Source organism: Sinohyriopsis cumingii, chromosome 15, assembly GCF_028554795.1.
Source record: "Sinohyriopsis cumingii isolate HCF-2022 chromosome 15, ASM2855479v2, whole genome shotgun sequence".
Classification (NCBI taxonomy): domain Eukaryota; kingdom Metazoa; phylum Mollusca; class Bivalvia; order Unionida; family Unionidae; genus Sinohyriopsis; species Sinohyriopsis cumingii.
The window spans coordinates 142,840,325-142,856,961 of record NC_142975.1 but is presented as its reverse complement, the minus strand read 5'-3'; the positions used below and the strand labels follow the sequence as shown (position 1 = coordinate 142,856,961).

The following is a 16,637-nucleotide window of genomic DNA, read 5'->3' as shown; positions in this document are numbered from 1 at the left end:
CATGCAATACTTGTAAGGAAACCCATCCAGTATGAGAGCCAATCACATCCATGCAATACTTGTAAGGAAACCCATCTAGTATGACAACCAATTACATCCATGCAATACTTGTGAGGAAACCCATTCAGTATGAGAGCCAATCATATCCATGCAATACTTGTAAGGAAACCAATCCAGTAATACATCCATGCTATACTTTTAAGGAAGTCCATCCAGTATGACAGTCAATCACATCCATGCTATACTTGTAACGAAACCAATGCAATAAGACAGCCAATCACATCCATGCTATACTTTTAAAGAAGTCCATCCAGTAAGACAGCCAATCACATCCATGCAATACTTGTAAGGAAACCCATTTAGTATGAGAGCCAATCATATCCATGCAATACTTGTAAGGAAACCCATTCAGTATGAAAGCTAATCACATCCATACAATACTTGTAAGAAAACCAATCCAGTAAAACTGCCTATCACATCCAAGCTATACTTTTAAGGAAGTCCATCCAGTATGACAGCCAATCACATCTATGCAATACTTGCAAGAAAATCAATTATGTAGGACAGCCTATCACATCCATGCAATACTTGTAAGGAAACCAATCCAGTAAGACAGCCTATCACATCCATGCAATACTTGCAAGGAAACCAATCCAGTAAGACAGCCTATCACATCCATGCAACAGAAGAGCTTTTTAAGCCACGTATCATAACCCTATAACATATCATCAATGCAATAAAATGTAATGGCTATATTGTATCAATGAAGAAAGAAAGTTTGATATTCCCCTCATGGAACAAAATGCAATATTTTAACTGAAAGAAATTCATACCCTATAACAAGATGGTATTTGTGAATGGTAGAACATTCTGACAAATGCAGTTTAATATCTCTCAAACTATATTAAATATCATTGATATAATATTAGCATATTGAATATTACATTTTATGGCTGTTTGCTTTTGAATTACAAATCACTGCTTCCTGCACAGTTCAAAAGACCATGATCATTACATACTGATGTCATCAATATAAATGGAAAAAAAACCTTATATTTCTTGATCAAAGTGATTTTGCCTATAATCTGCAGTAAGTGATGTATGCAAGTGAAAAATCCAGCAAAAATGTTCAGAAAAACCTTTCCTCAAGGTATACAGCTGATACAGAGACAATTAAAAGGTAAGGCAGTCAGAAATAAACAACTACCTTTCAGAGATTACTTAATTGTCTAGCAATAGCAAGGGTGATATGCCATGTCAAATTCTGCTGTTGGGGTGCCCATTTAGCTAGTTTGCATAAGTGATTCAAAGTAGAACAACTTATATTTGTCTGAACCACATCAAACATTATAGCCATGAAAAAGATAGATTTAAAAGCAAACATAAGCAAATGTTTACACACTTAGTTTTTATTGACAAAGACTTTACATGAACACTCTTACTAGACAGGTTTTTTTTTTTACATATCCCCCGTTCCCCTCCAAAAAATTAAATGGTCCATCCCTTATTTGGCTTAAATTTTCTTTTCTATTTACAAAGGGGTCTCTCATTGGCCAACTGAGTTGGATACAGTTCTGATAACGCAAGGGATATGGTTGGCAAGAACAGTTCTGTTTTGACCAGGATTCTCTTAGAGAATATTTACATGAACAAGAAAGAGACACAGCCCCAGAGACAAAGTCATTCCTTAAGTAAATAATTTCACTGATTTCCTAGTGCTTCTTGTACAATTATTATGACTTTGTTGTAATGTAAAAGGAAAATACAATAGTTTTCACTTTATAGAAACATTTTATACAAACATTTTATATAAACTGCATACTTTTGACTTTTTCCATTTTTTAAAGTTTTTTTAGACATGTGAGAACATCTCTTAAAACACTTTTTAAGTCTCAAACCCACCCCCACCACCACAACATTGCCTTGGAATAAGGCATGAATGTATAACCTTGTATGAGGCATAAAAGTTTGATTCTTTAAAGCAGTGCTGTCCAGCCTTTTTGACACCATGGGCCACTGAAAAATGTTTTTCTTGAAGCCGAGGGCCGCAGCAGAAAACTGAAAAGCAAGGACTATATAGCTGCTCAAGCCCTGGTGGGCCATTTGGACAGCACTGTTTTAAAGCTTTAGAAAAAGGTATTTTAATATATGGAAAAGAAAGATATACTGCAGCTCAAAACAACAATTACAATGTAATCCTGTACACAACAAAAACATCAAGAATGATTAATTCATTGAAGCAATTTTAACAACAGTACAAATGTATTAAATATTTAAACATTCACAACAGTTTTTAAAAATCAACAAAAGCAAGCAATGGAAAGTGTGGAACTCTACAACAAAACGAAGGCTGATGGTACCCACCTTATCACTAAAAGTAGGTTACGGGGCATTTCTTTAAGGACAATCATGATTTTGTCAAAATGCTGACTCGCCATAATTCTCATGTGTTCTAGTTCTTCCTCAGTCAGTTTGCTGGGAAGATGAAGGGTTGGTCGAACTAAAAGTGGTCTTTGGACAAGAATTTCACAAAATATCACAATATTGTCTGGGCAGAGAGAAGAAAAGTTTTTGGAATTAAATATTATTCAAAGTGGTGTACCTAATACATCTAAACTTTCTACACTCTGAACTGCAGGAGCAACTTCAATGACTCAGTAGTCCCTGAAAATTCCAAATCTTGGCTATTAAATAGGATTAAATTAACTTTCCCTTTGATGGTAGACTTCACTGCTGAATGCTAATTAAAAAAAAGAAAACTTGTAAATTTGAACAGCATTTATGGTTTGCTGTACAAAGATATGGGTAAATCCACAAGCCTGATTACTAAAAATTAATGACCATGCCATGGTTGTAAGCGACCTGATTACTAAAAATCAATGACCATGTCATGGCTGTAAGTGACCTGATTACTAAAAATCAATGACCATGTCATGGCTGTAAGTGACCTGATTACTAAACATTAATGCGGGGCCCCGAGTAACTGAGTGGTCTAAAGCGCTCTCTGTTACGGATCACTGCCATCTCACCTCTGTCTGCGTAGGTTCGAGTCTTGGATTCGACCAATGTGGGTATGTGAGAAAGCTTGCCAGTAGCTTCTCGAGGGTCGTTGGTTCTTTCCGGGGTTTTCCCTGGGTTCTTCCTCCACCATTTATACTGGCCGACATGTATAGCCTATCGTGTGCTGAAAAATGGCGTTAAACCCTACAACAACAACATACATTAATGACCATGCCATGGCTGTAAGTGACCTGATTACTAAAAATCAATGACCATGTCATGGCTGTAAGCGACCTGATTACTAAAAATCAATGACCATGTCATGGCTGTAAGCGACCTGATTACTAAAAATCAATGACCATGTCATGGCTGTAAGAGACCTGATTACTAAAAATGAATGACCATGCCATGGCTGTAAGTGACCTGATTACTAAAAATGAGCGACCATGCCATGGCTGTAAGTGACCTGATTACTAAAAATGAATGACCATGCCATGGCTTATGTGTTGCAGGTAGGAACTTTCATCTTAATACAGTGCCCACTCTTTATAATACTCTTTATCGGGGCCATAAAAGTGACCGACAGTATAAAAGACTTCACCTAATAATGAACTGAGATGCATTCCAACAAGGATGGTTCATTATCTTGCATTAAAAATACAAGGGTATGTTATGATATGAAAACCAAATTATAATTGGTTCTTACTAGCTTAGAACTAAAATTATGTACATTAAATTATTCAGTAATAATCCAACAAAATGAAACCACTTGAATGGGATAAATGAGCATTAATATTACTTGGCAAATCCTAAAATAGCCAGTGCAGCTGACAGACAACTTGTCATGTGATGTGTATACTGACACCATGGGATACTTTGTGTACCTCCGCACATGCCTATTCTTAGCACAGCATGAAATATCTTTTGATTTTAACAAAAAGTTAATTTCTGTACAAAAGTCAAACAGAACTACATTGCTAGGTTTTAAATGAAGCTTAAATAACAAGAATAAAATGATAATTTAGAGAAAAATATAAAATGATGATCATATAATATCATGGACTAGTTATGCCATCCTATCTGAGTCAGTTTTTGTGAATGTAGTATTGAGTAGAGCTTGAGATTCCTACAGTGTTGGCAACAAATAAAAAAGCACAGTGGTAAACTTTCCATTGCATGCTTAAAGAGTGGAGAAAGGAAAATTCTGTTTGGTAAAGATAGTACTTGAAAGAAATGGATAGATTCATGTCTGCTTTATATGAAAATGTAGCTGCAGAACTGTGAAAAGGTCACTGCCAGTGGCTTGGTTAAAGAACAGGTACATAATTAGGCAGATGATGATTTATTTTATCAATAATTAGAATTCTAAGTCAAATCTAAATTCAGTATTCTCTACTGGTTATTCTTTGAATCAGTCTATTAAACCTTTACACCCTCTCTAAAATGCAAATTGAAATAAAAAGTTATTTGTTAGTAAGAAAAAGAAAAAAGCATAGAAAAACCTCCAAATTTTCCCCAATATTCTACTGTCTACAGAGAAAATGATAAAACATATGAAACATTGAGTAACGAAAATTATTTAGCAGAAAAAACAAAATAAAATGGCAGTGTGTATAGGAAATTTACCAACAAACTATTCAAATGGTTTATAAAATCGGTGTAAGGCTACATAAGACTTTAAGACTTGATTGGTCACTAAAACTGACCAAAATTTCTACAAATGTTTTCAGTAAAGCAAAAGTAATATTTACAATAGATACAGAAAACAAATCCAAATATGAGCTAAGTTGTTTTCATTTATATGTAACTCATTTGTTACTATTTAGTTACTGTAACTTGGGAGAAAAACATATCAATGCCTCAGTGTTGTCCCTAGCCTTTTTGAGGAGGGTGCAGCACCCAGCCTTCCCTAGGTAGTGCCTGCCTTCTAAGATATGTACCTTGCCCTTCTTAGGGGCTGCTCCGTCTTAAATCTTTGGATGTTCAACACATGGCATTTGGTAACATCCAAATGTGTATTTTGGGCATCAACTTGCAAACATTAACCTCAGTATTTATTTTGCAGTGCAAATATTATCTTGAAGACACGGGCTTTGTACATGTGTGTTCTCAGACTGGGTATCCCCAGAAGAGACATGATCGTGCTTAAAATACCCTTACAGGTAATAAGAATCCTTTTTTCACTACTGCTTTATGGACAGTATCTCTTTCTGTACAGAACATTATATGTTATATGAATATAGCTGAAGTCTACCTTCAAATGGAATAGTATTGCTGTATATTCTTGTTTATAAGTCCACTCTAACTGCAAATAACATGCCATATATACTTGATTATAAGTCAAGTCAAACTGCAAACTGCATAGACCCTGGTCCGCTGTCACATAATGCACCAGCAGTTATCGGTCTTTGCAGTTTGTTAGGAGTAATCAGTAGAACAGACAACATAGACCCTGGTCTGCAGGTGCATTATGCTATGGCAAATCAGGATGTTAGTTTGCAATTTGACTCAACTTATAAGTGATTATGTATTGTAGACCCTGATCTGCCAGCTAATGAGGGTCTATACTGTTTGTTCTACTGCTTACTCCTAACAAATTGTATAGACCAGATCTGCTGGCACATTATGCAATAGCAAATCTGGGTCTGTGCAGACTACAGTTGGCCCTGACTTATAAGCAAGTATATACAGTACTTCTATCGGTAACTTCATGTGGATTTTGTGTGGAGACATACAATGCAGCATCAGGCTTTCTGATGTCATCTCATACATGGTTGAGAATGCAAATAAACAACCTCAAGGCATACTTTCTATATCAAAGACCCTTAATTATGATATTGGTATATAGGGAAACATGGGATAATGTTTAGTTTGTAACCATTACCATTACACTTTTTAAAAGCTTAAACATGTGCAGCAAGCTGAGGATAGATTTGTAAATGCCACCTTGAAACCTCCATTTTGTTTTCTTGGTTTTTATGGCACTTTTACACATTTTATGCAGATCAAAGGAAAATCAAAGCTAAGTGCTTCTCTCAAAGTCACAACAGGGCAGCCAACCTGGGTTGGCCTGGGAAGATACAGAACCTAAGACTCCTAGATTACAAATCCAACACTCTACCAACTTAGCTACCAAGAGTTCTTCCTCTCTTTGTAAAATTCACAATCATCTTCAGAAAAGTTGGCATTGTACAAAAACGAAAACAATTACTGAAATAGAAACCAATTTTTTCTAGTAAAATATGTTTTTTTCAATAATTATTACCCTATCATAATATATTAAGAGAATTACTACTACCTTGCGAATCCAGCACAAGGAGACTAAAATTCTTTAGCTATCAAGCTAAGTTATCTGCCCACTGGGTGGCAGTTAGAGTGAGCATCCTTGATATAGAGATTAGCACCAAATCCCATGAATATTTCAGTTACTTCTGGAAAGGGAGGCATGCTATCCATATGCATGAAAAGGAGCCTATTCCTGGCCATGAAAGCAGGGGCCATCATGAGTTATTCTGTCCTATCCTGTCAGAATAGCAAGAGGTTCAGGTCAAACGATAAAGCATATGTCTCACTAATTCTGCTTACAATTGCTAGTGTGAATAGAAAGCTGGTCTTATGTGAAAAGTGAACCAATGAAGCCCTCATGAGTGGTTCAAACAGTGTTTTATCCAGCCAGGTTAGCACCTGATAGATCCACTTTGGGCAGAATGCCACTGCCTTTAGACGAGTGAACTCAAAATTGACAGCAGATCGCATAGGTCATGTTTTATATCCTATATTCTAAGATGACTCAGCATGTCAGAGATCAAGTAATGGTAGCCTTTTATTATTGTGACTGGTGCTAACTGCTTCTCATCAATGAGCTGAATTCTCCTTTTCGCTTGTACTTTGAGGTGGAGGGTTGTCTCGCTCAAGCAATTTTCTCCACTACTTGATGAGTGAACAGACATTCAGGATCAATAACTCTGGATTGGAATGGAATATCTGCCATAATGATTGTCTAAGCTGATGAGAAAATATTTCCTGAAGACTTTGGCCACTATACTGATCCATGATTTTTTGCACTTGAGTGGAACGATCAGGATGAGGCAACTCACTTGATACTCTTGATTTCTGTATCACATAGAAAGCAGGTTAGAGGGTTAGCAAATGCACCAACTATTCCAATCAATGTAAACAATGTCAACTGCATAAGACTTCAGATCTGGAGCTGGTGAGACAAAGGTTGGGAGTTTCACGTGTGTATGTGTTTTGAATTCACTACAATATCTGCAGTGTGGCAGTTTATAGTGATGTCAAGCAATGGGCCATCATGCCACATACACATATTATGATGTCCCACCCAGTCACATTATCCTGACACCAGGCAGACCAGTCCTAACACTAACCTCTTAATACTGAGCACCTAGCAAGGCAGGTGTTAGTGCCATTTTTATGTCTTTGGTATGACTTGGCCGGGGTTCAAACCTGTGATCTTCAGGGGACTTTGCAATCTCCTTTTTATCAACAGGTCTACCAGCAGTCAATCCCTGCAAGCACATATGTGAATGAAAACCTGGGGATGAAGCAACCATTTTTCTTGTATCATTTAATTCTTCAGGGATGGCAAGTCTGCTAATACATGTAGCCAGCCTGGAATATGACTAATTTGTCCAAAAATTTGTTGTTGAAGACATAAGCTTAGAAATTCCCGAAAAGTAAAATGCAAAGGTCTGGGGACTTCATTCATATTCGCTTTCAGAGATTATTTACCATAGTGGAGATGCAGCATAGAATAAGAATGCCCATTTATGTAGATTCTCCTGCCACCAATGGAATATTTTCCATATGGGTTTCATCTCTAGGATACCAATATATAACAGATAATTCTGAGTGACCACTGTCCAGTGGCCTCCTGGAATTATAGAAGGTGATGGGTTCAGTATTGACTGTGAGCTGTCTATATTTGATGGCATGGGATAAATTGAGGTGGAACAATCCCCTTCTCAGTACTTTTAACCACAATTATTCTTGAGAACCCTGGCTTTTAACTTGCAATGGATCTTCAGGACTTTGCCCCATTAAGCGCCCATGTTAAATACTGTGACACAGCTGCCCATGGAGCAAACTGGATGCATTGTGGCGCTATGGATAGACTGAGCCATAAGAGTGCCAATGCACTGATGTTGGGACAGCATGTGGAATGTTGATAAATATAAGCTGGCACATAATTCAAAATAACAAGCAGGATTGGCTTCATTATTGACCTCCTGTGCTCAGGTTCAGATGGCAGAGTCCAATAGTGGTCGAACAGGGTCATTGTATCTTCCATATCTATGTCAATTTCATATTTTGGTAGCGGGCTATAGGAGATATACTCAACAAAACCAGTCCCTAATGCACCAAGCAACACAGAATCTGAGGTGCTTACTGACAAGGCTTTGCCATTCCTATGGCTGTTATGTGTATGTAATGCTCTCCAACCAGACAATAATAACAGTTAAACGCTGATTAGTCTTTGCTGATTAGTATCCTGTTGTGATCCGAGACATCTGGCAAAGTCCAGTTTTGATGGAACAGTGCCATTTAATTTTACATGACACTGTGCCACCTATTGACTTTGGCTTACAATGTGCACTTGACTGGTGGTAAGATACAGTAGCTTCCAAATGTTTGCTAAGAAAAGGCTCCCTCTGAGTGGCAAAGGCTTGAGAACAAAGTGACATGAAATTCCCAGGGTACTAAGGTATTAAGCTGGGCATCCCGCAGTGAGTGCCTTGTGGCATTATGTGGGTAAGCTGATCCACAAGAGTACCAGTATTACATGTGTCAAGAAAACTGAACAAAGATCATTCTCCTGGTGGTGATGATCAGCTGTGGTATTGACCTGTTGTGATCACAGCCTTATGGCAGAGCATGGTCATGTTGGAACAGGACCATCATAGTTGGCACGATGTTGTCCAGTTCATTAAGTTGGCTCAGGGTATGGGATATTTGATCCATGTAGCTGGTCTGTACATAAGAAGTGTGAGACAGTAATTGAGGTGGTTTGTTTTGATCTTGATCTCACTCAATAGATGGTGAAAGAGGCGACTGGATGTCAAGCCCATGCAATAAACTGCCTACTGGATCTGCTAAGAAAGGTCCATCATCATGTGACAGTGAGGTAGGATTGGAGCTATCACTGACCATGATAACTTGGAGTGCTTCATGGTTGATGAATCATGTTGAGTGTCATACCTATGGAGAAGCCAGTCATTCCCCACTATGATGTCAGTGTGCAAACTGATGACATCTTTGTCCCTCAAAGTGTGCTTCTGCAAGGTCCCCTTTAGTATACCCAGTATTACAGCCCATTAACTTTCTGTCCATAATATGCAAGTCTTACGTGTATTCATAGACTGGCAACTGGAGCAAGTTACACATGTAGACTGCTGGTCAGTTCCATGTTTCCAGAGCTTACACTTGGTCTTGCCTATAGTCAAAATCTATATGACAAGATAGAGCTGACAGTTTATACAGGTGTAGCGCTTTGAACTCAGAGTGCATGTGCCGAGCTCCACGCTATGACAATTACCTGCAAAAGGGCACAGGTGACTGCCAATGCAGGTAGTGTATTGGAGCGTTGCTATTAATAGTTAAAAAGTGGACACTAAAAGATGAATTTTAATAAATGTTATCTGTAGGAAAGGCCAACTGACTGCCTATACAATTAAAATCACTGAAGCTTTGCTTATAGTAACAATGAAGTATACTTCCTTTTGAAGAGAACATTTCTCCAACTTGCTTTAAGGTAAAAAAACTTCCAAAATACTTTTAAGCTAATTGCACATCTTCACTGTCTGTGGAGAGCATGCTACTCAGCATGAATGAAAGTAACTTAAGTAACCAGAGGATTTGGCACCAATCCCTTCATGAAGGGGAGGTCATTCTAACTGATCCCTCATTGGGCAGATAACTTTTGGCTTTTCTCAGCTAAAAAATAATTAGCCTGTTTAATAATCAGGCTAATAATACTGAACTTAGCCAGATGTCTCAGATCATAACAGGATACTAATCAACAAAGACTAATCAGCGTTTAATAATTAGTTGGATTTGCAAGGTAGCAGTAGTTCTTCTATGGTATTACAATAAAGTAACATATTTGAGAAGAAATACTACTTCTAAACAAAATAACAGGGTCATTAAGAGAAAAATACACCTTCCTCAAGTAATATTCTCCACAAGATTTTCCACATGAAGTTGTACATAAAAAAAATCACAAAATTTATAATTATAATAAATGATGTTAATATCACACAAAAAACTTTGCCTGGAATGTGCATTTTAAAAAAGCATATACAGGATTTCCACTTCATCCTGATTTAGAGCAAGTGATTTACCATTAAAGTGTGTTAGCAACACTGAGGAAAAAAAAACAAGAACATTTTCATTTGTGATTAACACTGAAACAGAAAAATGAAAAAGTCATGCTGATTTGCAACTGAAAAAGTTTCTGCAGACTTTTGATTTCATACACTGAACACTGCTACCACCTGGCCAATTTATGAACATTAATCTTAAAGACAGGGTTTTTCAAACACAGATATATATATAGCCTGGCAAATTTCATATGACATGGACTCATAAATGCTAAATTTGTACCTGTCTCAGAAACTGTGAGCGGCCATAGTGAACAAATCTCGATCTCTCGCTCTCTATACAAAGTCATTATTGTTTTCATAATTTCAAAACAAACTTTCTATACCCTTCTACCCCTACAAGAAATAATGAAACCAACCAGTGAATATTACAAAACAGGCTCATGACACATCAAGTTTGTCAAGCTATACAAGACAATTAGTACTGTAACTGACTAATCAGGTGCTCATTTAAAGGCCTGTTCACCTCCACAGTAAGAGGAAAACTTAAAACAACTCAGGCAATTCTGATTTTATACCCTAACCCTGTCTTTAACATTTTCCAGTAAAGGCAAGGTACCCAATAAATTCAAAACTATGCTACATACTATGTCAATTATTAGTAATTCTTGCTCAGCTAGTTAATGAGGTAGGTTTCTTTCTGTAAAAAGTTTTTTCTCAAAAAAATAATGTCTTATTTGACTAGTTACTTCTGATTTATAACAAACTTTAAATTCATTAAAAAAGAATTTGAGAGGATCTACAAGTATATGATTTTTTTAAAAATTTGCATTGACATATACTTTTCACAATGACTAAAACTGGTGATTAAAGAAGAATTTGATTACACCATTTTTTTTTACTGAGGGCTGTTCTATTTAGACATACTTGGTACCCAGGGCAGGAACTATTTTAAAAATATATGGCAGGATACTCTGATTACTTGTAGAGTTTGTATGAAAATAATACAAAATTCTAAATTGCATCTATGGGTGACTACCACACATTAAAAGTGCCTTCCCTGGGTACCAAGTTTATTTTACTGAACAGCCATGAAACATGTGAATGTACTACAAGTGCATTATAAATATAAGATACTTTTGGTGGTCTCTTTATTTCAGCTTATTTATTTTAGTGCAAAAAAATGTAGAAACTGCATATCTAACATTTGTGAGTGGCATAATTTAGAATTTTCTGGGTAAGTGCTGCTTCCTCCAAATTTGTATTCTGAAAAAGAAAAAAAAATCTGCATGCTACCCGATCCTGGTACCTGAAAATTAGAAGTAAGGAGCTGGGCATGTCTCGCATCACTTTAAAAATGCGCTCCTGGAGAACATCAAAATCTTCCCGCAGTTGGGCCTGGACCTTTTTAGGTAACTTCTGAAAGTCACGCATTTTCACTGGCCGATGTCGAAACAAAGGTGGTGCCTTTGTAAGCTTTACGGGTCCTTGTTTTACAAGGCTGACAAATATTTGGTAATCTGTGGTAAATATGATTATTTATTAATTGAAGAAAGCTTGGTATACATGAGACATGTATGTAAATTAAAAGTCATAACATAAACATTAGAATTCACAAAAATGCTTAAAGTAAATTTTCCAACATCAATTTAAAAAATTGCAAATATTTCATATAAAAACCTGCCAACTATTAATTATGCCATCAACCTTTATCTTTCTGCTCTTATTACTTACAAGAAGTTTATGCTTGAACACAATGTGAGGAAGAGGGAGTTCAACTGTACAGTGTGCACAAATCACACACTCTGATTCTAGAATGAATCAGACAAAATCTCAGGCCAGTAACACATTTCTGCATGTAATCATGCTAAAATAGCTAGGAGAGATTGTACCACAGACAGCTCTCATAAAAAAATGTTTGTCATTAGCTTCTTTAATTATTCTATTTCAGACATATATTTTGTAATGGTAAGTGATACAGTGTGCAAATGCAACAAAGATCCAATCTTGTGATATGTAATAAATTACCTTACCAGCTGTGTCAATAACATTGCTAAAGAAGGTTTACCCCAGAAATGGTGAATACCTATGTACATGGGAGGTAAATCTGATCTGTTGATGTTGTTGTTTAGGGTTTAATGCCATTTCTGAGCCCATGATAGGCTATACATGGTGGCCAGTATTAATGGTGGAGGAAGAACCAGGGAAAACCCCAAAAAGAATCACCGACCCACAAGAAGCTACTGGCAAGCTTTCTCACATACCCATATTGGCTGAATCCGAGACTCTAAATCTGATCTGAACTGAGACAGGTTTATGATGTGTCCTTTAAAGAACATGAAAATATATGACTCAACAATAATGGCAATACTGTCATCTGTATCCAATGAGTGTTATCCGCATTGTTATTGGAATCAAATGTATATTATTATGTTCTTATCTGTATCAAATGTGTATTATAATTTGTTAAAAGTATTTTGTTGCCAAAAGAACAAAACTTTACCATTTTACTTTCTTCCTTTATGATACTATTTGTGTGTGTGTTTTAACTGTTGCTATCGTAACATCTGAAGCTCTGATGCTTCTGTACGCTATTAGTTAAAGTCACGAGAAATAGCAATTTTAAAGTACTTTTGTTTTAGCCAATATATATTTAATATCATAATACCAATCTGATAAGTATCACATAGCACTTTTCTATTAAAATGAATTGACCTATCCAAAAAGAGAACACAGAAATCACAGTAACTTTCTACACCATGACAATAAGACAAATTAAGCTCACCAAGACCCTTCTTTCAGTGTATCATAATTCAGTGTATCATAATTCAAGGCTTCTTTCAGTGTATCATAATTCAAAGCAGTTACTGTATTTACTCTTTGTTTTTATGCGCTCAATGTCTTTGGACAACACAAATATTTCTCCAAAATAATTTTTTAATGCCAAGTAATTTTAAATCATAATTTGAAAACCAATTTTATTTATACAATTGCAGACACAAATGTAGTTCTCCAGTGATTTGTTGTTGTTGTTGTTGCTGTTGTTGTTGTGGGGTTTAATGCCATTTTTCAGCACATGATAGGCTATACATGGCGGCAAGTATTAATGGTTGGATGAAGAGCCCGGGAAAATACCCACATTGGCTGAATCCGAGACTTGAACCAGTGCAGACAGAGGTGGAATTGTTTGCTTTTCATCTGAAATCGCCATCACAAGTGACTGTTGGAAACTGGGAGAACCATGCTTCTCTGTACACTAGGTCACAAACCTTGATCAGTCTGATCAAAATCAGACCTTACAGTCCTACATGAAGACCTGAGAGACACCATACAAAGTTAATGTTTGTGACCATAGAAATTCCTGGTCCCCTTAGTTTTAGTAGCATATCAGACAAGTCTTGCCAATTTGCATTAGGGACAGTTATTGTTAGTAAAGATATGTCCTAAATAACGTGTGTCACTTTCAGACATATTAAAGTTGTGATTTGATTGGTGAACTATAAGGTCAACAGAACATGAACTCTTACTTGTATCCATCTGATGTTTACATAGGACAAGATAGAGCAGACAGTTTATACAGGTGTAGCGCTTTGAACTCAGAGTGTATGTGCCGAGCTCCACGCTATGACAATTACCTGCAAAAGGGCACAGGTGACTGCCAATGCAGGTAGTGTATTGGAGCGTTGCTCTGATCTGATTATAATCAGACTGTGACCTTGATAATATAACCAAGACATTCGTTTTATTTATATTAATCAACTATTGTGGAAACAAATCACAACATAAAATCATCAAAGAATGTCACCTTTTATTAAAAGAGAAAGCCAATTAAATTCAAGCCATCAGCATGAGAAGGATGCCTGACATCTTTATTGTGGATATTACTAAAACCTGAACCTGGTCATGTACAAGTCATGTATCTAAAATGAACTTTAATGAAGAATAACCAAATTAAAAAATTAATATAGAACACAACAGATCCTTATTTTGCATTTTATACATTGTTATGAATTTACAAGTATTGGAATGTAATTAATTGTATGATTAGTAATACAAAAAATATAAAACTGTTTAAGCCAGTATCAATCAGTTCATTAGTTCTGTTAGTAATATTTTGACTTCAACCTTCTACTCCCCTCCTTATAGTCATTTCTTTAAATAAATGGCAAAGCAGAATCAAGATTTACCCTGTCTGATCTATTTCATCTGTTTAAGTTACAAACCCTGACATCAATCATTAAATATGATGAAATTCAGCAGGTACTATCGGGTTTAAGTTGATACCATTCATATAAAGCAAGATTAATTTGTCACATGAATAAATATGAAACCCAATAACTTAGGTGTACTACTCATTCTTTGTTCTTTCATTTGCATTTGGGTGCTAAATTAGATACCTTTTTTGTTTCAGGACAGTATAAGTGGCCATCCAAAAACAAATAAATCCACCAATTTTTCCTAGTAACATGTTTCTTCTACAAAAAAGACCCAATCATAATCACAATACCTTAGAAGAACTAACACTACCTCACAAATCCAGCCCTCCCAGATACGACTTTTAGCTAAGGGAATTAAAAGTTGTCTGCCAACCTATTTGGTGGTCAGGCAGAGTGATCTCCCCTTGCATACAAGACTTGGCAGCACAGTGTAATAATATCCCAATTATTACTGGAGTGGATGTAACTGTGGTGAGGCTGTGAGGGTGTATGTGTGTTATGATTGGGTTAAGTATTGTTGAAGACACATATTTTACTAGGAAAAATTTTGTTTCTTCTTCGAATACATTACCCAATAACTTAGGAGAATAGGTAAAAGGTGGAGGAAGGTATATCCCCTTACCTTGGAGATACCATCTCCAATCCTCTAAGGCAGTGAGACAGCTTCTAGGTAACCCAGCTAGAGGAGACTCCATCTATTGGGGCGCGGCTTCAAAAGGGAAAAAAATTTCCCCCACAAATCCAGCAGAAGTCATGAAGCTGCGTCTTAGGAAGCTGTTGACAGTTCCAGAAGAGAGATCTGTTGAGCTGCGGATATAGGTCCTACCAGATTGAACTGGCCTCTCTGGGTTGACAGATCTCAGATATAATAGAGAATGTGGACTCCAATCTCCATCCCACAGCCTGACTGATATTGGTTAGCAAATAGTTCTGGTCTGATGCTAGGTTGGTGGCAACTGCTCGAACCTCTTAGCCAAAATGCATAAAAGTTCATTGAGCTGGGGTTATTTCCTGAGTGAATAACCCCCATACTCCAGTATGTGATATTCTGTTCTGATCAATACTCCTGTCCTTTTATGAGAAGCAGAAAGAGTCATGATCTCCCTCAACATAATGGCTCTATTTGTATAAATGAATCACCTGAAAGCCTGGACTGGGTATTGTAGGTGGCCTTAGTCGATGTGTCCAGATGAGACAGAGGGTTTGTGACAAAAGTTTAGCTACCCATGGAAGAAAGACGGCTCTTGGCGTTGAAAGAGGATGCCATCATGAATAAGACTAACCTGTCTTGTTGGAACTTGCGTTTAAATCGGGTATGTTGATAGGGCATGTATTTCAAGAAATCTGCCTCCAGTTGCTAATGCCACAAGGAAGCCATTGAAAATGGTTCACATGTTGTATTATCCAACCAGGTTAATACCCAAGATAGGTTCTGCTTTGGGCCTAGGGTTAACATTTCTGGTCATGTATACAAAGTTGGTGAGAAGGTAAGATAAGTCCGGGGTTTGTCCAATATCCTCTCTCCAATGACGACGAAAGGTGTCAGTGAACATACAGCGTTAAACTTGGAGCGTACTTGTGTTAATTTGCTCTTTCAAAGAGCCAGAGGAGGAAGTTAGCTACCCATGATATCGATGCCTGGAGTGGTAAGATATGTTCATCTGCGCACCCGTGGGTGAAAATGTGTCATTGATTTAATATGCTTTTGGAGCGGAGGGCTGTCACGCCTGAACGATTCTCTCTACGACTGGTTGAGAAAGTGTTTAATTCTGAAGGCCTGTTTGAGATGATCCAGACAGGCAGATTCAAGGCTCCAGACAAGGATGAAACAACTGTCATTGTGGTTATATGACTAGATGAAGGAAAAAACCAAATTCTGCAGGGTTTCCAATGCAAGATTCATGAGGTAATTAATCCACAACTATTCCAGATGGAGTGGTGCAATGAGGGTGAAGCTACAGGCTGATTCCCTTGCTTTCTGTATCACTTTGGAATCAGAGGTGTTGGGGGCTTGATGTGAGTTCAGGTTAGTCCAATCCAAAAATAGGGCATCCACTGCCCAAGCTGTTGGGTCCAGGAC

The 16,637-nt window shown here is 37.0% G+C and overlaps 1 protein-coding gene across 1 annotated transcript in view; it reads right to left on the bottom strand.

The window, feature by feature from the left end:
• LOC149782952 (putative aarF domain-containing protein kinase 5) overlaps positions 1-16,637 on the bottom strand; it is a 78,433-nt gene that overhangs the window by 15,301 nt on the left and 46,495 nt on the right. The window contains exon 10 of the mRNA XM_089935188.1: positions 11,650-11,860. Within this exon, the coding sequence (XP_089791314.1) occupies positions 11,650-11,860 (211 nt within the window). The remainder of the gene's footprint in view (positions 1-11,649; positions 11,861-16,637) is intronic.